Here is a 25,734-nt window from a genome sequence, read left to right as displayed (position 1 = left end):
ATATTATTCTGGCTTGGTTAACTCTCGGGGAATAGAAACCAAATTCAAAAAATGATACTAACTTACCGCTGTACCATTACAACACAATGACTCACAATGTATCACCATATTTTGTTTTCACAAGAGCACTAAGAATGATAATATGCATACCTTTGATTCCTTACAAACATCTGGATCTGTAAACCAAGTCTCATCAACTACTACATCAGGAGTTCGAGGCTTTCCATTATATGCTACAGCGGCTATAGAAGATGTCAAAACCACCCGTTTGATTGATGGTGATTTCGCACATGAATTAAGAACATTAAGGGTCCCCTTTACCGCAGGTTCAAGTAGTTCTGCCTGAAATGAGGCAACAACTATGTAGCAGTTAAAAACCATACAAACCAGCTACCTATTATTATGCAAAAGCAGAATGCTAACAAAATGTTTGGAAGTGCTTTTAAAATGGTTGAAAGTGCTTTTGATGAAAGTGCTTTTGGAACCAATCCTTAGTAAAAATGCAAGTGAATCCTAGAAAAGCTTTCAAGCGCTTCCAACAACTGGTGCTTCTTCCAAAATGCACTTCAAGTACTTCCAAAATGCACTTCAAGTGCTTTTTTAACACAAAAACACTATCAAACTCCTGAGTTTGTTTCATAACGCAACTAAGTAGATATGTAAATAGATGTTCTTGTATGTTTTGAATGAAAAAGCATTCAAATACTCCAGTTAGAAGAACAAAAAAGGGCATTTTCCAATTATGAGAAAATATATCTTTAGTATGTTGTTGGAGAAGTTACCATTTCTCTCTTATGATATATATGCCTTATATCACCCTATGATTAAAAGAGGACATTACAGGTGCTGAACCACATAGCCTATGAGGTAGATGCCACAATTGACTTCACGGCTATATATTTAATTGTGAGATAAAATTGAAAAGTCTTCTTGAGTGCATGTCTAATTCCTAGTGTTTATGATTTCAACAAGTAGATGCATAATGATGAATTTAATAATTATATTGTTAATATGGGCTTTAGTTGTCGGTAACTAAAAGTTTTTTATACTACGAATTATATAACTTATAAGAAAGAAGCTAAGTACCTTCAGGAACAGAGAAGAATCTAACGCACAGACAAAAAAGATCATAATTCATTTGAAAAAGTGTTAGTGGATGAACCTTTGGGTCTGTGACATCATGATAAAAGGGAGATGCAGTATGGAATACGCCTTCACAACCCTCAACAGCAGAGTCAAAAGAACCTTCTTCCAACAGATTTGCTTTGAAAAGTTGAAGTCTGTCTTGGGCTCCATCAAGCGCATGCAGGTGCTCTGTCTTAGTTGGATCATCTATGTGAAAATACAAAATAAAATCGGTAAATTAATTTTTTTTGATACTAGCCGCATTTATTAAATTATAAACAGGAAGTCAGAATCAAGTTTTGCCTCTCATTTAGATGAATGACCCAATTAATGTGATCTTACTTGAAACCAAACAATATGGTATTGGTTAAGCATCCAAGTATAATCATACCAACCTGTACCTATCCTATCTAAACCAATAAAACCATAGCAAACAGAAATATTTCACGTCCATGCATAGAACTTGGCACTGCAACACATGCTTATAAGCTAAGGACGCTCAACGGCTCTTAGACTATAGAGAGCAAAAAAAGATGGAAAGCCTAATACATACTAGACAACTATATCAAAGCTAGCATCACCTCCCGTTCTTAAAGTTAGTCACCTCGTTTCGAGCATACTTAAACCCATGCTAATCGAACTTTCCATAACTAGAATACTTCACCAGTTCTTATACTAAAGTAACAAAAGGGGCACATAAAAGCAAATCCTTTGTTGAAGGTCGAACCCAAAATTCGGTACGCACAAACAAGCACGGTTTTACATGAAGAGGAAAAACCAACCAGTCATGTCCATATCTCCGATTTTCCATTCATTCTGATGCAGTTAATGACTTAATTACTTGATCAATTTTGCAAAAAATAATACCCATAAAAGCTAAGAACACATCTCTAAACTGCAATTCCCTCACTTCCACACCTCAAGAAATGAAGAATCGGACCCATCAATTTCAAAGCAATACCCACAAACAGGTTCTCAAAATCCCAGAAAACCATCAAAATCTTCAATCAAGACAAAGAATAATCAATCAAATATTACAATTTCTGAAACATGGGTATTCACCAATTCCGCATGCATTAATCTAAATTGCAAGAATCCATACGATCACACGCCAAAACGAACAAGAAAAACCGAAACTTAACGAGAGCAAAGGGAGGGAGAAATGTACAGACTTGGGTCGCGAATAGAGGCCTTGACGGTGTAGCCGCGCTGGAGAAGAAGCTTAACGAGCCATGAAGCAATGTATCCAGACGCACCGGTGACGCACACGACCTTCCCTGCTCCGCTGCTCATCATCTCTCTCTCTCTCCTCACTCTGCAGATTTTACGTTTCGAAATTTGGAAGCTCCTTTTATTTACAGTTGAATTTTGTCGGTTTGTGAATTGTTGCGCAATGGCTTTCGCAAGCTATAAACGATGTTTTCGTTTTCGTTTTCGTTTTCGCTTTTATTTTTTTAATATATACTTTACTTTTTCATAAGACCAAACTCAATTTTGGGCTAAATGCTATTTTTTAGGTTTTATTTCCCCCAAACTCAATTTAATCCATATTAAGTGTGTGGGCTAAAAACTAAAAGCCAAATTCTCCTCTTGATTTAGCCTAGAAAATGGTGTGGCCACCACCAACAGGACCTCACCCACATGGGCATGTCTCTCAGGATTTATTGAATTCAACCACTAAGATTGAAATCTAAAGGTAAAAAAAGATCTACTGACCCAAATTTAAATCCAACGGCTAAAATAATTTAAAAAATTATTTAACTCAAAATTCACCCAAATTTACCCGATTTTTCAATATTTATCGAAATTTAAATAATTTTAGGTTAAAATGTTCATAAAATTAAATTATGATAGTGTACATAATTTTTTTTAGTTACTTTAAAATAAAAAATTAGCCTAAATTTATTCTTTAATAATCTTAGGCTAGAAGGGTTGGAGTTGAAAAGTTATTTCTAGGCTAAAACCTAAATTTTCTAGGCAAAAAATTTTAGGTTTTAGCCCAAGAGTTGGAGATGGTCTAATGAGTTTGTTACCAATTTGATTTTCATCTCTTTAATGTAAATATATAATTGTATCCCATCACACACTACTAATTACATACGAATCCCCTTCATTAGATCATATCGTCACACTACATGACCTACTTTTGAGTGTCCCGACTCAAATGGTAGCAATCAAGTGTTTTATTTTTAGTTCAAGGGGTGGGGGAACAAATTAGTTCCAAACTCATCATTTACACTTCAAACCTAAAATTTTTAACTTACAAAGAATACGAAATACTACTAAATCGCACTATTAATTGACAATTTAATAGTGTTTATTTATTTATTCATTTAGACAAAAATCTGTCACCAAGCCATTGGTACCAAATTAATTGATGGCAAAGTCTGACCTTACTAGATAGCAAACAGGATTCTCTTCGAACCCTTTCTATGGAGATCTAGATAATCAATTAATCGTGTCTATTTATCATATATCGTACGATTAATTTTTATTAGTATTATTTGTGTTCAATTTTAAATAAAAAAAATTAAAATAATTTACAACCGTACAATGTACGATAAATAAATACAATAGATTAATTCTCCGGATTCCCACCATAAAGATCCGGATAGGATCGTAATCTCACAATATCAATTGTGTGATGTGATGGAATTCTCCAAATGCCCCTGCCCTTTTGTATCCTTTGGCTAGCTTTTGTGACACCTGTCTGCTCTCAGAACACTTTAAAACTGTGAAGTTCATTTGAAACTTAAATAGAAAAAGGAGGTTTTTTTTTTAATAAAACGTATCTGAAAGTGATTAAACTCTTTATTTTTGTCCTATAATCTCATAATCCATAAATGTCGCCTTTGAAATTGATTCACCCACATTAATTTAGTCATTATTGTTAAAATTTGTTAATTTTTTTATGACTAAAAACACCTTAATTTTTATTGTCATTCTAAATTGGTCTTAATTTTTTAAAATATTTTTCAAACAAGAATCTAACGTATTAAAAATGACACATTCGTTAAGCCCAATTAATATTCTAAACATAAATTATGCCCAAAATCCACAAATTGGGTATATTATGGTCAACAATATTAGTCGGACTAAAATTTGAATTTCAAATATAGATTATGTAATATGTAACCCAATAAACAAACGGGTATTGAATTGAATTGAAAATAGATTCATATTGAAATTATATTAGAAGGGTGAGCATCCACTAACGAACGGTCACCATCAGCCCCATCATGCCATCACCTCTAGCCGTCAACATCGGAGAGAAGGTCATGGAGGTTATTGAAATGGAATGGACTCTCATATGTGGCCACATATCTTTTAATAGGATAACCCCATCATCGAGCCTTGGGCTTTAATTTTTTCATAGTTGTGCCCTCGTTGATTTCGACTTTACCATCTTCAATCAACTTATGAGGAAATCACATGAGCAGAAATAAGCTCCTTCAAACCTCATTTGAATTCTTAACCATCTTCTTTATTAGACAAGGTAATTTAATAGAACTAGGGCTTAACGAATGTGATATTTTCAATAAGTTGGGTACTTATTTGGAATGTTTAAAACGGTTGAGACCAATTTCGTCACTTCTTCCAGAGATGGCAGCGCTGACGCTTTCAGGAGCAAATCCTAGGTCACGAGCGTTGTAAAATTCTGCCTTTTTAATTTTTTGTTTTTTCCTTTTTTATTTTTTACAAATTTAGGACTTCTAATAATTTAAATGAATATTTATTTTTTATAATTCATGTGGCACTATATTATTGAACTTATGGACTCTAAATATGTCACATCCCGACCCGGGGTGGATCACTTCCCGGGCCCGCTCCACCACCGTAGCACGATATAGTCCGCTTTGAGCCCCGACCACGCCCTCACGGTTTTGTTTCTGGGAACTCACACGAGAGCACTCCCAAGTTGCTCGTGAGTTCCCAAAAACAAAACCGTGAGGGAATGGTAAGCCCGAAGCGGACAATATCGTGTTACGGTGGTGGATCGGGCCCGGGATGTGGTGGAACCTGGGCCGGGATGTGACACCTAAATTGGATCCAATTGTGAGCATATGGTGTGGGGGTGACTATATATATACAAGCCTGAACCATCTCTACTAAATCACAATCACCCTAGTGCAGGTTTATGAGCTTTCAATCATATCAACTCAACAATTACATAATTTAATTTATGAACATACCTGGCAATTACTGTCACAGCCCGTCCCAAAAATTCGGTTATTGTGGGTGTGAAATGACAGAATTGCCCTTAGAGGTTGCTAAGGTATGTGTGACATATTATTTGAATAGTGCATACTTTTCTAAGTTTTAGAAATTTAATTGGATTGAAATTGTATGCATTATTTTTATGTGGTTAGGGACTTAGGTGGACCATATACCCTCACCATCAGACTCCTCTCTCTCTCTCTTATCTCGTGCTCTCTCTCTTCCCTCTCAGTTTCTCTCTTTCTCTCTCTCGAACCGTACGGACAAGAACCCAAAATCCCTCAAAACATCACGGATCGACGCCAATAAGGTGAGTTTCTTCATCCTTGCAACCTCCTGAGTTGAATGTTACCATTTTTGGAACTTAGAACCTTCGAAATCACGTGAAATCCGAACTTCATTTTGAAATCACTGTTCATGCACACGTGAATTGTTGAATTGAATTTCAGGGAATTCTAAGCTTACAGAGAGCTTAGTGAGGTCCCAAGGAAGCTCGAAGTGTTTAGTTTGAAGATTTTGGACGTCGGGATCGCAGGGTTCGAAGTTGGCCGATTTTCTTGGAATTTCTCCGGTGAGATTTCGTATGTTTTTTAACCTTAAAGTAGTGTAATGTGATTCTTCATGCTTAGGGCTTCATTTTGATATAAAATACGTGAAAAATGGTTGAGAAATTACGGAGAACAAAGAGATTGAAAAATCTCCAGTTTTCCAGCGACTGGAGGAAGAAGGTGATGCGCGTGGGGCCGCGTGGGTCCGTGCCCCTCCCGGCGCGTGGGGGCGCGTGCAGCCTCGAAATTTTTTTCTAAAAATACCTTGACGTCCGTGATGTCGAGTAGGTCACTGTGGTATATTCATATACCCAAATTGAGCATCGTATGAGAAGTTATTTCAAATTGTCGGTTATGTGCTTTAATTAATGCTTTTATAGTTGTTTTGCATATAGGTGATACCTATCACGAGGACGAGCGCATTCAAGGACGTCACGGGGGTTACGACCCTTTGACTTACCAGTGAGTGGGCAGTTATTTTCTGTTATTACCTATAGACTACTGAATTTCCCAGAAATTGAATTTAAATGTTTTTAAAATGCCATGCATGCATATTATGAATTATATGAATTAGTAATTGATGCATATATATGTGAAATGGTGTTGTGGACGCACATGTGAGTATCAGGTGAGTTTATATTGTTCATATGATTTATTGATGATGTGAATTGTGTTGAGAGCTCATAACCTGCACCCTTGGTGTTAGTGCTTATATTATTCACCCCGCACCGCACGCTCACCTTGGATCCAAGTAGGTGCATGTCATACAGACCATGAGAGGGTTCCGACATGTCGTACAGACCATAGAGTGGTTCCGACTGTAGGTGATTTTAGATTATTATACAGTTGTTGATGAGAGAAGCACTAGAGCTTATTCTTACACCTTTCTTATCGTACAGACTACTTCAGGTAGTTCCGATTTATGTGCAGAGTAGCGCCATACAGGTCACTGCGGTGACTCTATTGGAAATATGCCCTGAAAGTCAATCTTTGGAAGAAACCTTTCAGGACAATGAATGGATGTATAGATGATTCTTGTACATCAAATGGCAAAGATACTAATTAGGACTATCTCAACACACGATATATGTCCTAAATAGTGAATCCATGGACAATGGATTGATGGAAGAAGTAATCTAATGATGCTAGACTACAGAGACCTTCTTCACATAACCATCATGTCCAAAAGGTTCTTAGTCATAGGATTGTCGGAGGGATACTGACAATGCATAGACCGGTACATACTATGTCCGCTTCAATTGGAAGGATGGAAAGTCTCGTCCCGTTCGTGTAGTGACACTAAGACAGGTATGTAGGTGCTCATTAAGGGAATGAGTTCACTGAACACAATCGAACGAGAGTACTTGCATGGAAGTCTACTCACATGTCAAGCAAGTAACTCTAATGGTTGGAATAATGTAAGTAGTCCTTTGACCTGAGGCATCATAGTTGTCTTGTGGTTAGGTACTTGATCTTTGATTATGTCAAAGTCACTCCATCCGCAGGTGTCCACGGCATTGTTGGGGTTAAGCCACTTAGTCATGGAGGCAAGTGAATGCGCAACAAGGAATCTCTAATCCTCGTTAAGAGAGGATGAATACTCTAAGATATGATTCGGGAATCTTCGGCCGAAGTATCGAGCGTAATAAAGGAAAGCGTTCCTATACGACTCAAATGAATCATATATAGGTCGTACCCAGTGCACAAGGCTCCCGCTTTACGCAGGGTCTGGGAGAGGTGAATGTCGGCTAGCCTTACCCCCATATATGGTTAGATGTCACTCATGACTTGTGAGTTCTTCTAGATGATTAAATGTAGTCGTCAAAGAAGAAGGTGAATTAAAAGTAAGTTTTAATTCACTAAGTGATTGGATTAAAAATGATCAATTGGATTAGTGCCAATCACCTCACTGCCTTGCTAATTAGAACCTAAAATGATTGTTCACCAATACACTCTTGTAGTGAGTAACTAATGGATGATGGAAATAATTAATTGGATTAATTAAGTGTTGTGATTAATTAGAATGTCTAAAGAAATCATAAAAGCGATAAAAGATCGTTTTGGGCTTAAAAAAAAAGTTCGGGTCTAATTGGGCTCATTGGGCCTAAACCCATTGGGCTTTTATTCAAGCATAGGATGACTTGAAATAATAAAAGCCCAAAGCCCAAACAACACTAAAGGGCCCGGCCAAAGGAGGGAGAGAGAGAGTCAAATGTTGACTTGTTTCTTTTTGGTTATAAAAGGAACTTTATAACACAAAGTTTCATTAGGGTTTTTTGAAGTGTTAAAACAACAAAAGAGAAAAAGAAAATATCTCTCTCAACACTCAAAGGGCGGGCCACCAAAGGGGGGTTTAGCTAATCATCTTCTCACCCTTTTGGTTATTCCTTCATCCTTCTCATTACTCTAATGGGTGAGGATCTTTAGAGATCTTCAACTTTGGAGACTTAAGGAGAACCAAGGAGCACTCATTCTAACAAAGTGGAGGAGGCAAGGAGGGAGGCTAGGCTCAAGGAGTTCCAACAACAATGGGCTTGGAGGTGGTCCATCCTTGGTCTAAAGTCTAGATCAAGAGGTATAAAACTACTCCTACACTTTGTTCTTCAATAAATTGTTTTGATGCATCTTACATAAACCTATGCATCTTGAAGGGGATTTGCATGACTATAGCTTTGATATTATTTGATAACATGCTTCCGTTGCTTTCGTATATAAATTTTGAATTGTATATGCATGCTAGTCACTAGAAATCCCACATGAAATCTCACAATTTCCCTTCAGACTCCGGTTGGATTGGATATTGAGCTTTAGAATTAACCGTACAAGACCAACTGCAGGGTCTCCGGTTGATTCATTATTTCACATGTTATATTGATGCATCCTTATTCTGTTATTGACATTTATGCATGGCATACTTTCTGATTTTTGATATAGATTGGTGATTTGAGATATATGAAGATTTATATGTATATTATGTTATTTTCTGGGAAAGTATACAGGTTTTACAGCGAGGGGTTAGAAATGTTATTAATTGAAATGTTTTCAAAAAGGCTTTGTTTTACTGACCCACTCAATTTTGTTTTGCGCCCCTCCAGGTTCTAGTTAGCAACGTTGTGGCCCATGAGGATTTCCACGGCGTACTGACAGACTACATAAATGTAGGACTCACCTTCGGGTGTTGTAATTTAGTTATGGTCCTACTTGACTGCACCTAGTACTTACGCTCTGAATATGTGTGTTTCACACTTAAATTCACTCTAGCATGCTAGTTGGATATTATTGCTAGTATTTGGTTTTATTTCTTCGTAATTCTCTTATCTATTGCTTCCGCGTCACACTTTTGGTTACGTCACACTCACGTGACGGCCAGCACGACTTGATTCTAGGATCGGGGTGTGTCACTTACTTGTGCGTCCGCAACACCAATCATGCATGTATGCAATTACTAATGCATAAATAATTAGGCATATATTTTGCATGGCATATAATTCACATATCACTACTTCTGAGTATGGTTTTGAGACAAGTATACGTATTACATATTTATGGGAAAGTATACGGGTTTTACAGCAAGGGGTTAGCGTTTTGATAATGAGATGATTTTCGAAAAACTTTGTTTTACTGACCCACTCAACTTTGTTTTGTGCCCCTTCGGGTTCAAGATACCAGAGCTTTGGTGGCCATGAGGAATCCAACGGTGTTCTGACAGAATTCACAAAAGTAGGACTCACCCTCGGATGTTACATCTTAGTAATTGTATCTTTAAAGCTTCCGAACTGTGTAAATGGTTACGTCACTCTCACGTGACGGCCAGCATGCCCTCCTTCAGGACGGGGTGTGTCAAAATATATGTCACATTAGCATACTAACATAATAATTGACAAAACTCTAACAAAATGACCAAATTACTGCGCGAGAATTAATTTCAAGGACAACATTGATTAATTTTTAAACTGTGAATCCAAAATAAAGAGTTTGGTCACTTCAAGGACTATTGTGATAAACCCTTTTCTTAATAGAAAATTTCTATTCCTTTAAATTCATATCAACTTCTATACCCATACCAAGAAGCACTTACAAAGATTGTTTGTGTTAAACCTTTTTCTTAATTGAATGTGATACTAATAATATAAGGCTTATTTGGAAGTTCTTTTAAAATGATTGAAAACACTTATAAAGAAAATATTTTTAGGTTCCAAAAGCACTTGAAGTGTCTCTTGCAAGAAGCACTAGTTACATGTTTATTGTAGGAATCTCTTCAAGTGCTATTTCATGATTAACTTGCATTTTTATTAAGGATTAGTTCCAAAATCATTTTCACTAAAAGCGATTTTAATTATTTTCAGTTTTGGAGTCAAGAGTAGTATCTCATAAACATGGGAAGATAAAATCATTGGATCTTACCCAAATTTTAGTATGGTATGAATGAGAGGATAATGAACAACTTCGATGAAGGAATCATTTCCATCCAAGGTAAGGAAGTTGGAGTTTAAAAGTTGTTAACATGGCTATCAGCTTTTCTGCGTATTTTGAGTCTATAATATTATTTCAAAGATCTGGAATGAATTCACTGTTGGATCTCTTTGGAATTTTGATATGTTATGGGGGATAAGATATGGAATAACTTTTGTGAAGATAAAGTTTATGTTTGAGAACAAGAATTTGGATTTTCAAAGTTCGTAAAATGACTGTCAAATTTCTAATGATTTAGTATTTCAAAGATTTGGAATGAATTTACCGTTAGATCTTTCTAAGCTTTTGATATGTTATAGGAGAGGGAATAAGGAAAAACTTTTATGAAGAAAGTATTTTGATGTGAGCAAAGAGAAAATGGTGATTATAAGCTCACAACAGGTTAGACAAGTGATGAACATTTACTGATCATACCTTAATTTTTGAAGTTACGGCTCTCATGGATCTCAAATTTGGATATGTTGTAGTTTACGAGTTAACGAACAACTTTCTTGAAGATGTCTTTTCGACTGGAGCAACAAAAGATAGTGTCGTGCTTTCCACTAAGACAAGAGTTTTTCATGCTAATAATGTGTTGTGAAATAGACAATATATGTGTAGTGACATATAAAGTAAATAAGGCACAATTTACAAGGTTCGACAAGTATGCCTCCACCTTCGGAGCAGTAGTAGTAGTTTCTTTCATTATCTGAATCAACAGGAGTACAACGATAATTTTCACTATTTTTCTCTCTTCTCTCTAGCCTTGATATAGCTCACTGGTATTTTTCTTCTGCAATAGAACACTTGCTGCTCATGGTTTTATAGACCAAAGGTTATAAGAATCACCCATGTGTGATATATTTCGTTTAATGAATATTGTTTTGTAAGCAATCCTGCTAATCAATTTATGAGAATTGGTTTCCTATTTTATCACCATGATGGGTGGTAATTAATTATGGGCTTCATTAGGAAACAGGTCATCTCTCTGCCTATTATAGTGCACTACCCATCTAATGTATACACTGATTAAAAACACATATTAAGGTTTAACGTGCAAGAAAGGCTAGAGAAAGAAAACCTAATTTTCCCACACTGACGACTCATCTGTGGATCGCTCAAGATAGAGATTGTATATGATATTTGACGGCTAGTATCAAGATATATACTCTATGTATCCCACGTTAATCATTTGTGAAAATCATGAAGTTCAAGATCCTGACTCATGTATTGGGGATTATGACTTTAACCAATTTTAAGTTTACAAAGGCTAGCTAGCATTTCTGCACTAAAACCCACCAACCCATCATATGGATTGTTTTAATATTTTGTAGCAAACATGTGAGACCATCCACACTTACAACAAGAAGTGTTATTTTTCTAGGCTTTCCTCCTTTATTCTTATTTAAAAGTAAGGAGGAAAGAACAATGTAACTTAAAAACCACTATATTAGAAAAAGAGTCGATTCAGTTTAAGTTTTACGGGTGTTAGTGTGTATATGTTGACCCTAAAAATTATCATGTCTACGTGGCGCGCAGGCCGAGTAACTAATGAGCTAACTACGTCCTTCAGTTATGTGTGGGGCGTGCCAACTCATCGACCGAGCTCGGCCAGGGAGTAAAATATGTTGATGTGGCGTTGGGCGCGCTACTGACTTCTTGATCTCGCGACTGCGGCTGAGGAAGGAACACGTCTCGACCTTCAGGTTCTAGAGCCTGAAGACAAGGCTACTAGTTCTGAGAAGTTCAAATATCAAATTCGGCTTTCAATGTGCCGAATGTAGTAACCTGTAGCACCTCACTTCGTCGAGAAGGTTGATGAGATGACCTCTACCAACAAGGACTCGAAAATCCTTGTCGACCGAGACTTGGGATAAATAACGAGTCGATGGAGAAGCAGTGCTGTTTATCCAAACTGAAGGTGCTCCTTGATCTGCTGATTCTACGGCTCCAGTGCTGTTTATCTAAACTGAAGATGTCGCCGGTTGCCTTCACAATGCTATTTATTCAAACTGAAGATGTGTTGGCGGAAAAAGAAAATAAAAATCTCAAGATGTTTGAGAGGTTTACGCAGGGCAATTTGTGTATTGAATTGAAGAGGCCTCGAATGATGCGCTCCCTCCTCTATTTATAGTTGCAAATTCCTTCACAACTGAGCTATAATTGTACTTGGATTAGAACTCCTCATCCCAATCTGACTCAGTCTCGGCCAATCCTTACCCTACTAGAACTTTGAACCAAGCTCTTTATCAAACCAGATTCATCCCTAACTCTTAACGTCATTAGCCTCAAAACTCCTTGTTGTGCTAGGTTTCGATTATTTCATCTTTATTTGCACTAAACTTCCTTAGAATATAATTTGGCCGATCCATACCGGACGGCCCATAACAAGATAAGACCAATGCTATTAGGCCGAGAACATTTCTAAATTCGGCCCAAAATAACATTTGGGCCCAAACAGTATAACGTTGTATCTGTAATAATATTTTTTTTCATTTTCTCAATATTGTTTTATAGTGTGTTACATAGGAAGGCAACCAGGTGAGTTGTGACAAAATTAATGTATGTATGTCTTTACCAATACTAGCCTGCTAGGAGTTAATTTGGTGTTCATTCATTGCTTACACATATCAATTAAAGACTCAAGAATATGATAATTTTTCTTAGTCTCGTATTAACATGGTTAGTAAATAAGAAAAAAAATACCTTATGATGTAAAATTTAAAAGTTCAGATAAAGGTGAAACAAAACTCTTCACTATCTACTTGTACGCCCGGAGTTTTTATGTTCTCTTCTCTCAATACCAAATAAATTGGATTTTCTGTGTTTCTAAATTATTAAGCTCGAAGTACTTTAATAAGTATAAGTTTTATGTGTAAAAACAAATAGTTTTTCTTATATGAAGTTAGCTCGGGCATTTTTTTTAGCGGTGCCCTAGGCTCAAAAATCTCAGAACTGACCTTGGTAATAAAAGTGAGTTACTATCACTTCATATGAAACCCAAATATAGGTGTAAAAAATTCTTAATTTCACTCTTTTTAAGTTTTGAGAAATGTTGGAAACTTGGAATACTAGCAGTATAAGGAAAACGGGAGATCACTAATATCAAAGGGAATAAAGTTGCATGAACGCACTTTTACTCAAACTACTCCAGGATTTTATTCAAAAAGTTCATGTCTTCTTTATTCTGCACGCACATAAAGTTTCATCAACAAGCTGGACAGCAAGTCTTAAACCGAAAAACAGACGCCGGAGTTTAAGTCGGCAACCGGAAACACAAACTGAAACATAGGCAAGACTGTATAGTTCCTTTTCTTCTGGCCGGAAGCAGAGAATATGTTTTACCGCGACTGAATTTACTTCAAAGATCTTCACTGTACTGAAGTGACTCAGAAATTGACAGAACCCTTTTCCTACAGACTTTCAACTGTTTCCTCGAGGCTAACATCTAGTGGAATAAATTCGACACCCAAGCTCTTCGCCTTCCCCTTGGACACCTGATATGTTGGCACAAAAGGCTTCTCGTCTGCACACCTGGGAATGCCAGTTGAAAAAGAAAATCACGCAATTAATTTCCATAGAACCACAACATGAAAACAAATAAAACCAATTAGTATCCGAATCGGGGGACAGCATAGTTGTCGAAAAAAATGAAGTGACTAATACCAATCACAAAGTTATACAGCTCACATAAAATTCTCACAACTTCTGAGAAGTGGGCAACTCTCTCAACCAAACAATATCTGCCACTAGTGGTAGGTCTCTCAAATGCTTGAATATGTGCATTGGCAACATCGTTAACATTAATCCATCCAGAACTTGCATTTCGAAATGTTCCAGCTCCTGCATCGCACAAAAAAGTGAAGAAATAGTCAGGTACTTCATGGAGAAAGCGCGCACAAAATGTTACTAATATTTGGAATTTTTTTTTATTATGTATTTAACAGAAAGCTCTTTGTTTCACTGACGGTATCCAGTTTAGATACTGGGAGTTCATATATGAAACACCTCTGGTTGGGACGCTAATAGGAAGGAAGGTGACGATAGAGCATCACCTCGACTCAACATGAAGAAACAACCATTTTAAATTAAAATACAATGTTCTATTTAAGACATTTAGTCTTTCTTCTAGTTCCTTGAGCAGAAACGTTTTGCTCGTTGATGAGAAGAAATATTAGATACACCAATAAAGAAACTTTACCGTTAATAACGTTCAAAACTGCTGCAGCACTTGTATTAAGTATTGGCTGTAACAGAGGACCTATCACCATTGCGGGGTTAATTGTAACCAATATTAACTACATTGCAAAAAATGAAGAATTGGTACATAGGAAGAGAAAGAATTGGTAGAGAGAAACAAGATAGATTGTATTGATTGAATAGAGAAAATGTATACAACTAAACTTAAGGAAATGATAGCTATACAATTCCTTATTTAGCCATATATTGCAATTACAATAATACCCTTCTAACTATATTTAGAAACTCAACAACTAGAATAATGCCATGTGGCATTTCTGTTATATCAGTTATTACTCCCCCCTCAAACTAAACTTGGAGTATCCAAGTGAAGTTTGAACTAGCCAAGTATTTGAGACTGATCTGGAACTACGAGACCAAGATGTATGCAATGCTTCAAGAACATTGGGTTGTGCAATCCTTTTGTAAATACATCTGCAATTACTGTCATGAAGCTAAACACTAGAGGAAACCCCAAACCCCTGTCTCTTGTAGTTTGGAGCAGTGTATGATAGTCTGCAGTTGTTGACATTTGATCTGAGGTACATGAACTCGTTCACAAAGGCTACAACATTGTCGAACACAGTCACAATCAGCTTGTCTTCTGAACTTCCATTTGTGGTTGAATACAAGATTGCAGAGATGGACTACATTAGGTTCTACTTGGCTCCCGAGATAGAAGATGACAAAGACGAAACCAAGCCTGAAGTTTGAGTATTATGCCAAATTATCATCGGTACACTCTTGTTGACTTTTGGACAACCCCGCTATCTCGAAAATATAAAGTAACCCACAATTGGAAGTGCACACCATGACACCCTTGTAACTGTTGACCAAAATATTACTGAGAGCTTTTGTAGCTTCTTGAAGAGTTGAGACACAAATCAAAACCTCTGCTCACTCCATTATCATCACACAAGACTACAACTTTAGCTGTTGGTGAAGCCATGATGAAAGACACAAGTACAATCCAGAAATCAAAACAGATAAATTCTTCTAGGCAGCAAGAGAATGACACTCTTGACACCAATGCTAAGGCAACAAGAGAATGACATTCTTGACAAATTCTAAAGCAACAAGAGAATGACACTCTTGACAAATTCTAAGGCAACAAGAGAATGACACTCTTGGAAAATTCTATGGAATCAAAGAAAGAATGATACTTTCTTAACCATCAAGAAAGAATGACACTTTCTTGAAATCTTGTAATCCAACCAAATCACTGAATGAAATAGTAGTTTATGTTTAGACAATTCATCAAAAAACAACAAAACAACTTGACAAACATGTGTCTTCACCAACTTCACAAAACAACTTGAGCTGTGCATTTCTTCAAACATGTGGACTGCACAAAGTTGAGAAATTTTCTCCACAACAGAGAACAGAACATGGATCAAAGTGGCAGATATAGAACCCAGAGAGCTGATATGCAAACAACACCAAGAAGAGACCCTAATTATCTTGGCAAACAATCAAGAAACTATATTTCATCATTCTTCAACTAATGTCAATGGCCTTCACAATTAATCATGTATAAAATCTCACACTTTATCTTCTGCGGCAATTCCACAAACACCATATATGCATAAAGAAAATGACAGATACTAGAAACAACCTGACCGAGTCCAAGATCCCACTTTCCAATCAGCAACGCAGAAGAGAAATTCCCAGACGAACAACAGAAAAAAATCACCACTGAATTGAGATTTACACAGCAGAAAGAAGATGGATCTCGGCAACGTAATCTTTTGACGATCCAGATTTTGACCGACACTCTCTGTTCATAGCCCAAATCTCTCTCAAATCGCTAATTTCTTTCGAATTTCATATTCCCAATTTCTGAAACTAAGCATATCTTCATTAAAACCCTAACCCCCATGAACTTCAGCTCTCCTCCCCTCTCTCCACCGTCGATTCTGACGGTTCTAAAGAGAGAAAGTGAGAGATCCACAGACAAAGCCGAAGCCCTGAACGCCGCCGTTTCGTGTTCATGATGGCGCTCTACCTGCTCTACGAATCAGCTTCAGTCTACTCTCTGTTCCTGGCTCAGAGGTACAACACCGGAATTGAGTTGCCGGAGAAGGTGTTCAAGACTGACAGTATCAAAGCGGAGATGAAGAACGGCGTGTTGAAGGTGGTTGTTCCGAAGGTGACGGAAGAGGAGAGGGCCGACGTCTTCCATGTGAAGGTCAAGTAGTGGTGCCCTGCTGATCTCGCCGGCTTCATCTTGAAACCCAGAGGAAAAAGCCCAAAACTAAACAAAAAACCCTCGGCGGAAAAATCCAGAGACCAAAAATAAGAACTATGAATACGGAAGCCTAAACGATCAAGTTCTTTGAAACGAAAGAAATGAAGAAAGATAGAAAGTAACGAGAGAAGTGGAATCGACCACTAAGATCCATGGCGCGAAATTTGGTGGCTCTGATCCCATGTTAGCAAAAAACTGAAGAATTGGTACAGACGAAGAGAAAAAATTGGTAGATATAAACGAGAGAGATTGTATTGATTGATTAGAGAAAATGTATATAACTGAACTTAAGAAAATGATAATACAATTTTTTATATAGGCATATATTTCAATTACAATAATACCCTTCTAACTACATGAACAAACTCAACAACTAGAATAATACCACGTGGCATTTCTGTTATATCAGTTATTAAATTGTAACCAAGTCAATCCCCTTCTCTACAAATTTCCAGGCATCATCCTCAGCCAAAGTCTTTGGAAGAACATATCATTGCTGGAGGAAATTAAGGGAAAAAAGAAATGAAAATATGTTTTGTTACATAGTAATGAAATATTCACCACCTTATTAATGCGAAATAGTAAAGAATCCCAAAGCTAATCAATGCAAAAACCAATAAAATCTTTCACGAGGCAGTTAAAACTTTATAGGACTGGCATAACATGAAATAAATGCATGGCATTGAGAACACATCAAAATCCTACATGTTTGGTGACTACATTATACCTATTGGCATGGGAACCTCCAATCACGAAAAACTGGCTCCGCCCATGGAAGAGAATAACACGAAATCTTGAGTATTAACCATTAAACAATGAAGAAATCTCATTTCTTAAATTCAACACGGAAGCACAAGTATTACACCAGATTCTTAGGTATCAGAGTACATAGATTGAGTATATGCAAGCACATAGCAGAACGTAAAATAAGAATGAGAGATTAAGATATAGATTGAGTATATGCAAGCACATAGCAGAACGTAAAATAAGAATGAGAGATTAAGATGACAAGACATCACAACATAAGAAACAACTGTTGAATTGTAAGTCTATAGTTGATTAGAAAAAAGAAGTTGTGTATCAAATGGGTGTATTCACTTGAGTTTAAAATACCAAGTGTGCAGCTCTAATTTAGTAAGGCAAATAATGCTAATCCTAGCAACTAGCTAGATGTAAGGCTGAGATTGTTTTGTGAAGAGAGAGAATCCACCTTGGATTTTAACGGTTATTTAAGCACCGAGTGTGTGAATTGTAGTGTGGTGAAAATGAATATGCTTTGCTAGATTCTGTAGAGAGAGAGAACCCTGCTGAAATCCTTCCATTGTTATCCTTCTCATTTTTTTTTTCTGTTCTTCGATTGTTCATTCATAACCAGATTTTCTAGCTAATCCCAACATGGCCTCAGAGCCAGGTTCGATCATTTGAATCTGGGTGTAAAACTGTGAATTTTCAGAGATGAATCAAAGCTCACTCAAAGCTCGTGAAGATTGTTGGAGCTTCGTTACCATCTGAGAAGTATATGCAACCCATTCAGACCAAAGATGTCTAGATCTGGAGGCTCGGAAGTGAAAACTCTAATTTTCTCCGGTGAGAACTACGAGTTCTGGAGAATCAAGATGGTGACGATTTTCAAATCACATGGGTTGTGGAATCTAGTTAAAAAGGGAGTTATAACTCTCAATTCGAAGAAGAAAAAGAAGATTGAAGGATCGAAGGATGAGATCGATGAAGAAAGGGCTGCTGTGTTGATGAAAGATGCAAAGGCTCTAGGAATGATTCAAAATGCAGTTTCTGATCAAATTTTTCCTTGAATTGCCAACGTTGAATCAGCTAAGATGGCATGGATCTATTGTATGGAAAGTACCATGGTGGCGACCAAGCGAGGTCTGTAAAACTGCAAAACCTTAGGCATGAGTTTGAATATGCTAGGATGCGTGATGATGAGTCTCTGTCTAGGTATCATACAAGACTAAATGAGTTGATTAATTAGATGAAAACATTTGGTGAAATTCTTTCTAATGAGAGATTTGTGTAAAAGGCTTTGATTAGTCTTAGTAAACCATATGATCTTATATGTCTGGTTATTAAGAATACAAAACGTTTGGAGACTATAGAACTGCGGGAGGTTATTACAATTCTAAATAGCCAAGAACAACGGTTCGATTTGCACACTGTTGACACAACTAAGAGAGCATTTGCGTCACTCTCTATGAATCCAAAATAGCAAAACAAAAGTGGTGCTCATTATGGTTCATCCATATTTCAGAAAAATTGGAATCCCAATGGTAAAAAATGAGAATCAAAACCAAAGTTTCAGCATAGATCTACTGTGAATACCTATCAGAATATGAATTCACCTCAATCAATGAGCCAAGAGGTTACAAAACCTATGTGCAAGGTGTGTTCTAAGTATCATTTTGGTGAGTGCAGGCACAAAGGAAAACCTAAATGCTTCAACTATGACAAGTTTGGGCATTGGGCTAGAGAGTGTACTGCAGGAAAGGTAGTGCAAAAGGCAAATAGTGCAAATCAAATAGAAGTGTTTGGGAATTTGTTCTATGCCAATAATGCAATTACTGAGACAAAGGTAAATGGAGAATGGTACATTAACAGTGGCTGCAACAACCATATGACAGGGAATGTGGAGCTGCTTGTTGATATGAGAACCTATATTGCAGACAAGGTTTAAATGCCAACTGGAGATCTTGTAAATGTTGCAAGAATGAGTTATTTGGTTATTGATACAAACAAGGGCAAAAAGTATGTCAGAGAAGTAATGTATCTCCCTGGTTTAAAAGAAAATTTGTTTAGTGTTGGTCAAATGGATGAACATGGATACTTCTTAGTATTTGGTGGAGGAATGTGCAGTGTGTTTGATGGTCCATCATTGGATTGTTTGGTCATTAAAGTGAAAAAGAAAGTGAACAGATGTTATCCAATGACTCTCTTACCTGCGAATCAAATTGCATTGAAAGCTAGTGTCACTCATTCCCTTGAGATTTGGCACAGGAGACTAGGACATCTATATTTTGGTGGTCTTAAGCAATTGAGAAACAAAGGCACGGTTTATGGCTTGCCTCAACTTGCAAACCATAGTGGTGTCTGTAAAGGCTATCAATATGGGAAGCAACACAGAGAAGAGTTTCCAAGAAATCAAGTGCAAAGAGCCAATGCTCCACTTGAACTCATTCAGGTTGATCTATGTAGACCTATGAAAAATGATTCAATTGCTGGAAATAAGTATATTATGTTTTTGATAAATGATTTTACCAGAATGACTTGTGTATATTTTTTGAGATACAAATTTGAAACATTCAATTGTTTTAGAAAGTTCAAAGTTATGACAAAATTGCAAAGTGGATTCAAGATTAAGTGCCTGAGAAGTGATAGAGAAGAGGGTTCAAGTCTTCTGAATTTGATCTATTTTGTGAAAGAGAAGGGATACAAAGACAGTTCACTCTAGCATATACTCCACATCAAAATGGAGTAGTGGAGAGGAAGAATAGAACAGTGATTGAGATGGCAAAATCCATGTTGCATGAGAAGGGAATGCCATATTATTTATGGGCTAAAACAGTTTATACATCAGTGTATATACTGAATAGATGTCCCATAAAGGCCTTGGATAACATTACACCTTTTGATGCCTACTCTGGAAGAAAACCAAGTATTGCTCACCTGAGGATATTCGGTGCATTATGTTATGTGCATGTTCCAAGTTAACAAAGACATAAACTTGAGCCTAAAAGTTTCAAAGGAGTATTTGTGGGATATGCAACCTGTGAAAAGGGGTATAAGGTGTTTGATCCAATATCCAAGAAACTTGTCTTGTCAAGAGACATTGCTTTTTATGAAGAAGCTGCTTCGAATTGGAAAGAGAATTCAAATCAACCTCCTTTCACTGCTGGAAGATTTGTTTATGGTAGTTCTAGTGCTGAAAGCAATGAAAGTGTGATGTTGTCTCCTGCATCACCTACATCACCTTCACTTAGAAGAACTCTTAGTATTGAAGACTCTAAAACTCAATCTAAGATGTTCCCTTCAGGTGAATCCACCAGCAAATTAAGCCAGGATGAGAAGTACACTTACGTATTTGATCATACAACATTGAGATGAAGGAAACTAGATGAGGTATTGGCTTAATGCAATTTGTGTATCATGGATCCAGAGAAATATGAAGATGTTATGCAAGATGAGTATTGGTTAAAGGCAATGAAGGATGACCTGTTCATGATTGAGAAAAATGGTACCTGGAAGCTGGTTGATAGACCAACTGAAAGACCTATAATAGGGGTTAAATGGGTCTACAAAATCAACCTAAATCTTGATGGTTCAGTGTTGAAGAATAAGGCAAGGTTGGTTGCAAGACAAAAGCCTGGATTGGATTACAATAAAACCTATAGTCCAGTTACTAGGTTGGATACTATTAGGACTCTAATAACATTGGCTACACAAAAGAGCTGGAAATTGTACCAGTTAGATATAAAATCAACCTTCTTAAATGGAGTATTACAAGAAGAAGTCTATGTTAAGCGGCTTGAAGGATTTATAATCAAGGGTAAGGAAGACAAATACTACAAAGTACATAAAGCTCTTTATAGTTTAAAACAGGCACCTAAGGGCTTGGTATGGAGAAATAGACACTTATTTCTCACAGTGTGGTTTTGAGAAAAGCTTGAGTGAACCAACATTGTACATAAAGGCAAGGGGAGTAGACATTTTGATTGTTTCTATATATGTGGATGATATATTCTACACTGGCAATTGTAAATCAATGCTAGAAGAGTTCAAGGAAGACATGAAGAAAAAATATGAGGTGACAGACTTAAGACTCCATCATTTTCTTAGGACGCGAGTAATCCAAACTAACTTAAGTATCTTCATTCACCAGAAAAATATGTAAGTTCCTTGCTGAGCAAGTTTGGATTGAGTGAAGGAAAGTTTGTAACAACCCCTCTTGTAGCAACTGAGAAGCTAACCAAACATGATGGAAGTGGACCTGCGAATGAAGAGATGTATAGAAGCATTTTGGGAAGTCTCAAATATCTCACTGCCACAAGGCCTGACATAATGTATACAACAAATGTATTAGCTAGGTTTATGCATTGTCATACTAATAGACACTATGGAACTGCAAAGAGGGTGCTTAGATACATCAAGGAGACTCTAGACTATGGCCTGGAATATGTGAAGAGAAGAAAAGCTTGCTTAATTGGTTATTGTGACAATGATTGGGGTGGTTCATTGGAGGACATCAAAAGTACATTACGGTATGCTTTCTCTTTTGGCAGTGGTGTATTCTCTTGGGCTTCAGTTAACCGAAGTTGTGTCGCACTATCAACTGCAGAGGCTGAATACATAAGTGCATATAAAGCCACAACTCAGGTAATATGGTTAAGGTTTGTTCAAGAAGATTTTGGAGACTTACAAATTGATGCAACCCGTCTTCACTGTGATAACACATCTGCCATCGCCATTACAAAAAATTATGTGTTTCAAGTGTAATGATCCTAGCAACTAGCTAGATGTAAGGCTGAGATTGTTTTATGAAGAGAGAGAATCCACCTTGGATTCTAACGGTTATGTAAGCATCGAGTGTATGAATTGTAGTGTGGTGAAAATGAATATGCTCAGCTAGATTCTGCAGAGAGAGAGAACCCTTTTGAAATCCTTCTGTTGTTATCCTTCTCATTTTTTTTCTATTCTTCGGCTATTCATTCGTAACTAGATTTTCTAGCTAATCCCAACAACAACTACCATGGTAACCATATATGCTGCTTTTTCAACTTACAATATGGAAAACAGACTCGGGGAAGTTTCTCCCACAATGTGCTCTATAATACTTATAAACCCTTAAAGGCCCAACTAATTCAGTTGTTGCAAACCATAGTTTCATGTTCCATGTAAAGATATATACATACGCATATATATGTACCCATATATTTCAGAAGGTTATATATATCAGAAAATGAATGAGTCAACTGAACTTTAAAAGATGTGCATGTTGTGGAGCCAAAAATAATCACAAGGCGACACGTGGATTTTTGGCTTAAAAGGACAAATTTACCCTCAAGGCACATTAGGATTCCTACACGTGAGCAGTGGACAATCATCCCTTAATCAAGTTAAAGATGCCCAAATAGGTATTTATTCTTAAACCTATTTCATCCATCCTCTATATCTTATCCACAAGGTAACCTCCAAAACATTCCTTTTAAAATTATGTTAATTGACTAATTAATGGATTTATTACCTAATTAATCCATTAATTACCAATTAAATCACCAAATATACCCAAAAAAACTCACCAAAGGCCGGTTACCATCTCTCCCAAGGGACACCTTTTATTTTTCTACTACATCTTTCCTTTTTTATGAAATTGATTAGCTAATAATTAGGTAATTATTTTAATTAATTAGCTAATTATTCCATAACTCCCAAAATCATCACAAATCAAGAACCTAGCCCACAAAGGGAGCTAGGTGGCCGGTCCTCTCTCACCCAAAGAGGCCGGCCATTCTCATATAAAAAGCCTCACATTTTCTCCAAAACTCACTTCCAATTCTCTAGCTAAAAACTCTCTAAAATTCTCAAACACTTTCTCTTTAAATTCTAATTTTGGTATCGGAGGTTCTTTGACCAAAGCCCCCCCCCCCCAATTCATCGTGGGAGCGTGAGGCTCTTGGCCTGACTTAAGGTGTTAATTGTTTTGTAGGTGCATTTTTGTCCAAGAAGAAGAAGGTGAAAATTTGCATCCACGAATTGGTGCTTTCATTGAGAAATGAGTCACACACTCATAGAAGACTCCCGCATTAAAAGGTTTTTCTATTTTCTTGCCCATTTCTTGATAAAACGTAAAAGAGAAAGACAATGGCTAGAAATTTAGAAAATTCCACAAATGAAAATTCCAATATTCAAGAAATGGGTCCCCGACGATCCACGAGGCTAAATGTGATCTTAGGAGCGGCACCATCGCTACGGGATTCTACAATGGCAACCACCGCGGTGGCCACCACAGTCACCACTACTCTTTGGAGTAAAAAGTCAAACTTCTCTCCAAAAGCCTGGAAGGATGTTTAGGGGATTCAGAAAGCTAAACATGTTTTTTTAACAAACGATATTATATACACTAAGGGGGAGGGGAGTAGGCTAAGCATCACAATGGGCTAGTAATAATATGGTTCAAATTTGCCTATGGCGAGAATCAAACTTAAGACCTCTCACTTACAAGTGAAAATGAATATCACTATACCGTAGTACTAAGTGGAGAAAAGCTAAACATTTTAACCTTGCTTTTTTTAATAAAACTTGCTTGAAAAATCCTAACTAATGAAAACAATTGGTAGGTTCAAATTGTGAAAACAAAGTACTTAAGAAATGAATTATTCTTCATAAAGGTTTGAGATGGATTATGGGAAATGGTCAAAATATTATGTTCTGGACCCATAACTAAGTTTTTCCTTCCCTCTTTCAAATCTCATCCATACTCAGCTACAAAGATCTTTAAATTGGGATCTTAAAGTTAGTGATGTGATTACAGATTGAATGTGGAATAGTGAGTTAATTTGTCAACTTGTTCTTAATGATGTAACCAGAGAAAATCTTGGCTATTCCTATTCCCTTGCAGCATAAGGAGGATGAATTTATTTGGGGTCCTCACTAATGGGAAATTTTCTATTAAATTAGCCACATGGTTTCAAATTGATGAATCTCAGGTTTGATAAAAACTGATTCAACGAGATATGTCGTGCCTGCATTAAGATTTAAAACTTGTCATCTACTTTCAGGAAATGTTTGGAACAGAGAACTTACAATAAGATAACACCACATTCTCCGAAGATTGATGAGCAAGAAGAGATCTATTAAGAGAAAGATTTATCTGAGAAAAAATCTTAACAATTACATTCAATCACAAACTACACGAAAAAATCTTAACAGTTACATCCAATCACAAACTACACGAAAGTTGCCCCTTTTTCATGGGGATTTACCCATCATAGAGATGCACAGAGAAACATAGTGAACTTCAGAGATCATTTTTCCACTCAACCCAGAAACAAGATCGGACGTTACGCCAGTTCGTCTCTATTTTGTGAAACTATTCCTTAAGCAAGGTAGCCGATAAGGCACCTGTTATCTCCTTCTATGACATGTTGTCGTCACCATATTACATATCTCACTTAGTCATCTTTGCCTTGCCACGGGCCCGCACCTCTAAAAGAAACAAAGGAATTCATTTAATGACTCCACGATTGCCCTCTAAATGATCAGAATAAGATAAAGCTTAAAGATAAGTTTTGTACTCTATCAATTTCTCAGTCCCTTTAGTCGGGTGGGCGCCGGCCTGTCTTTCGACTAGATATCCCCCTCTAAAAATCGTACGTGCGGGTCTCCCTGCATGTGGACCAAACCAAGGTTTATCTCGTGTATTGATTGTGGACTCATAGAATGATATTGACTAGACGTTTGATATATAAAACTCGACTCTATCTTTCGTAGCATGCATTCCCATTCTTATAGCTACTGGATTCGATAAGTTACATGCCCGGTGCACCCTTCAATCCTCAAACTAACTTACTCGTGGCAACCTTCTAGCCGCCTAATGACCTATAATGCTAGTCACTACTCCTACTAAAGCTATATTAATATATTAATGAATAGAATATTAAATCTAGTAAGAAGATAAAATCTCAAATCACCGATTCTTTTGAAATTTTTGTTATTTTTTCTTTTTATTCAGTCGCTACAAGATCAACAAATCTATGAGCTTAGGCTTCTGTTTCTGACATAAAAGCATCTCTTGAAGTAAGGATTTGGAAGCTCATGAGCAAGAGTAACTATAGTTACGAGCTGTAACTGTGGGTAGTTCGAGTTCTAGTTCCTTACAAAACAGATGGGAATTGT

At 36.8% G+C, this 25,734-nt stretch overlaps 2 protein-coding genes across 5 annotated transcripts in view; both read right to left on the bottom strand.

Moving 5' to 3' along the window:
* LOC126591029 (phenylacetaldehyde reductase) overlaps window positions 1-25,734 on the bottom strand; it is a 72,477-nt gene that overhangs the window by 2,765 nt on the left and 43,978 nt on the right. For 2 of the 4 annotated variants that reach the window (XR_007612224.1, XM_050256560.1), the window contains exons 1-3: window positions 2,298-2,421; window positions 1,163-1,332; window positions 151-342 (exon numbers count right to left, since the gene is read on the bottom strand). Coding sequence is in view for 3 of the 4 variants with exons in the window: in XM_050256560.1 (XP_050112517.1) it covers window positions 151-342; window positions 1,163-1,332; window positions 2,298-2,421 (486 nt within the window). In the remaining variant the exon portion in view is untranslated. Of the gene's footprint in view, window positions 1-150; window positions 343-1,162; window positions 1,333-2,297; window positions 2,422-25,734 lie in introns of those variants that run through there. The other 2 variants (XM_050256562.1, XM_050256561.1) reach the window with 1 other exon arrangement.
* Window positions 13,492-17,019, bottom strand: LOC126591030 (phenylacetaldehyde reductase-like). Its single transcript, XM_050256563.1, has 3 exons — window positions 14,545-17,019; window positions 14,034-14,186; window positions 13,492-13,869 (listed from the first exon to the last, which is right to left on the bottom strand). Exons 1-3 carry the CDS (start codon window positions 14,612-14,614, stop codon window positions 13,757-13,759), a joined length of 336 nt encoding a protein of 111 aa, XP_050112520.1. The 5' UTR covers window positions 14,615-17,019; the 3' UTR covers window positions 13,492-13,756.

Source organism: Malus sylvestris, chromosome 11 (assembly GCF_916048215.2).
Source record: "Malus sylvestris chromosome 11, drMalSylv7.2, whole genome shotgun sequence".
Lineage (NCBI taxonomy): Eukaryota > Viridiplantae > Streptophyta > Magnoliopsida > Rosales > Rosaceae > Malus > Malus sylvestris.
This window is presented reverse-complemented; position numbering and strand designations above follow the sequence as displayed.

Excerpts from the sequence above, each read along its gene's own strand:
- LOC126591030 (XM_050256563.1), bottom strand. The coding sequence starts at position 14,614 with ATGGTGATAGGTCCTCTGTTACAGCCAATACTTAATACAAGTGCTGCA. Across the intron at positions 14,187-14,544 it reads AGTTTTGAACGTTATTAACG|GAGCTGGAACATTTCGAAAT; the intron begins GTAAAGTTTCTT and ends TGTGCGATGCAG. Across the intron at positions 13,870-14,033 it reads AGAAGTTGTGAGAATTTTAT|ACGAGAAGCCTTTTGTGCCA; the intron begins GTGAGCTGTATA and ends CCAGGTGTGCAG.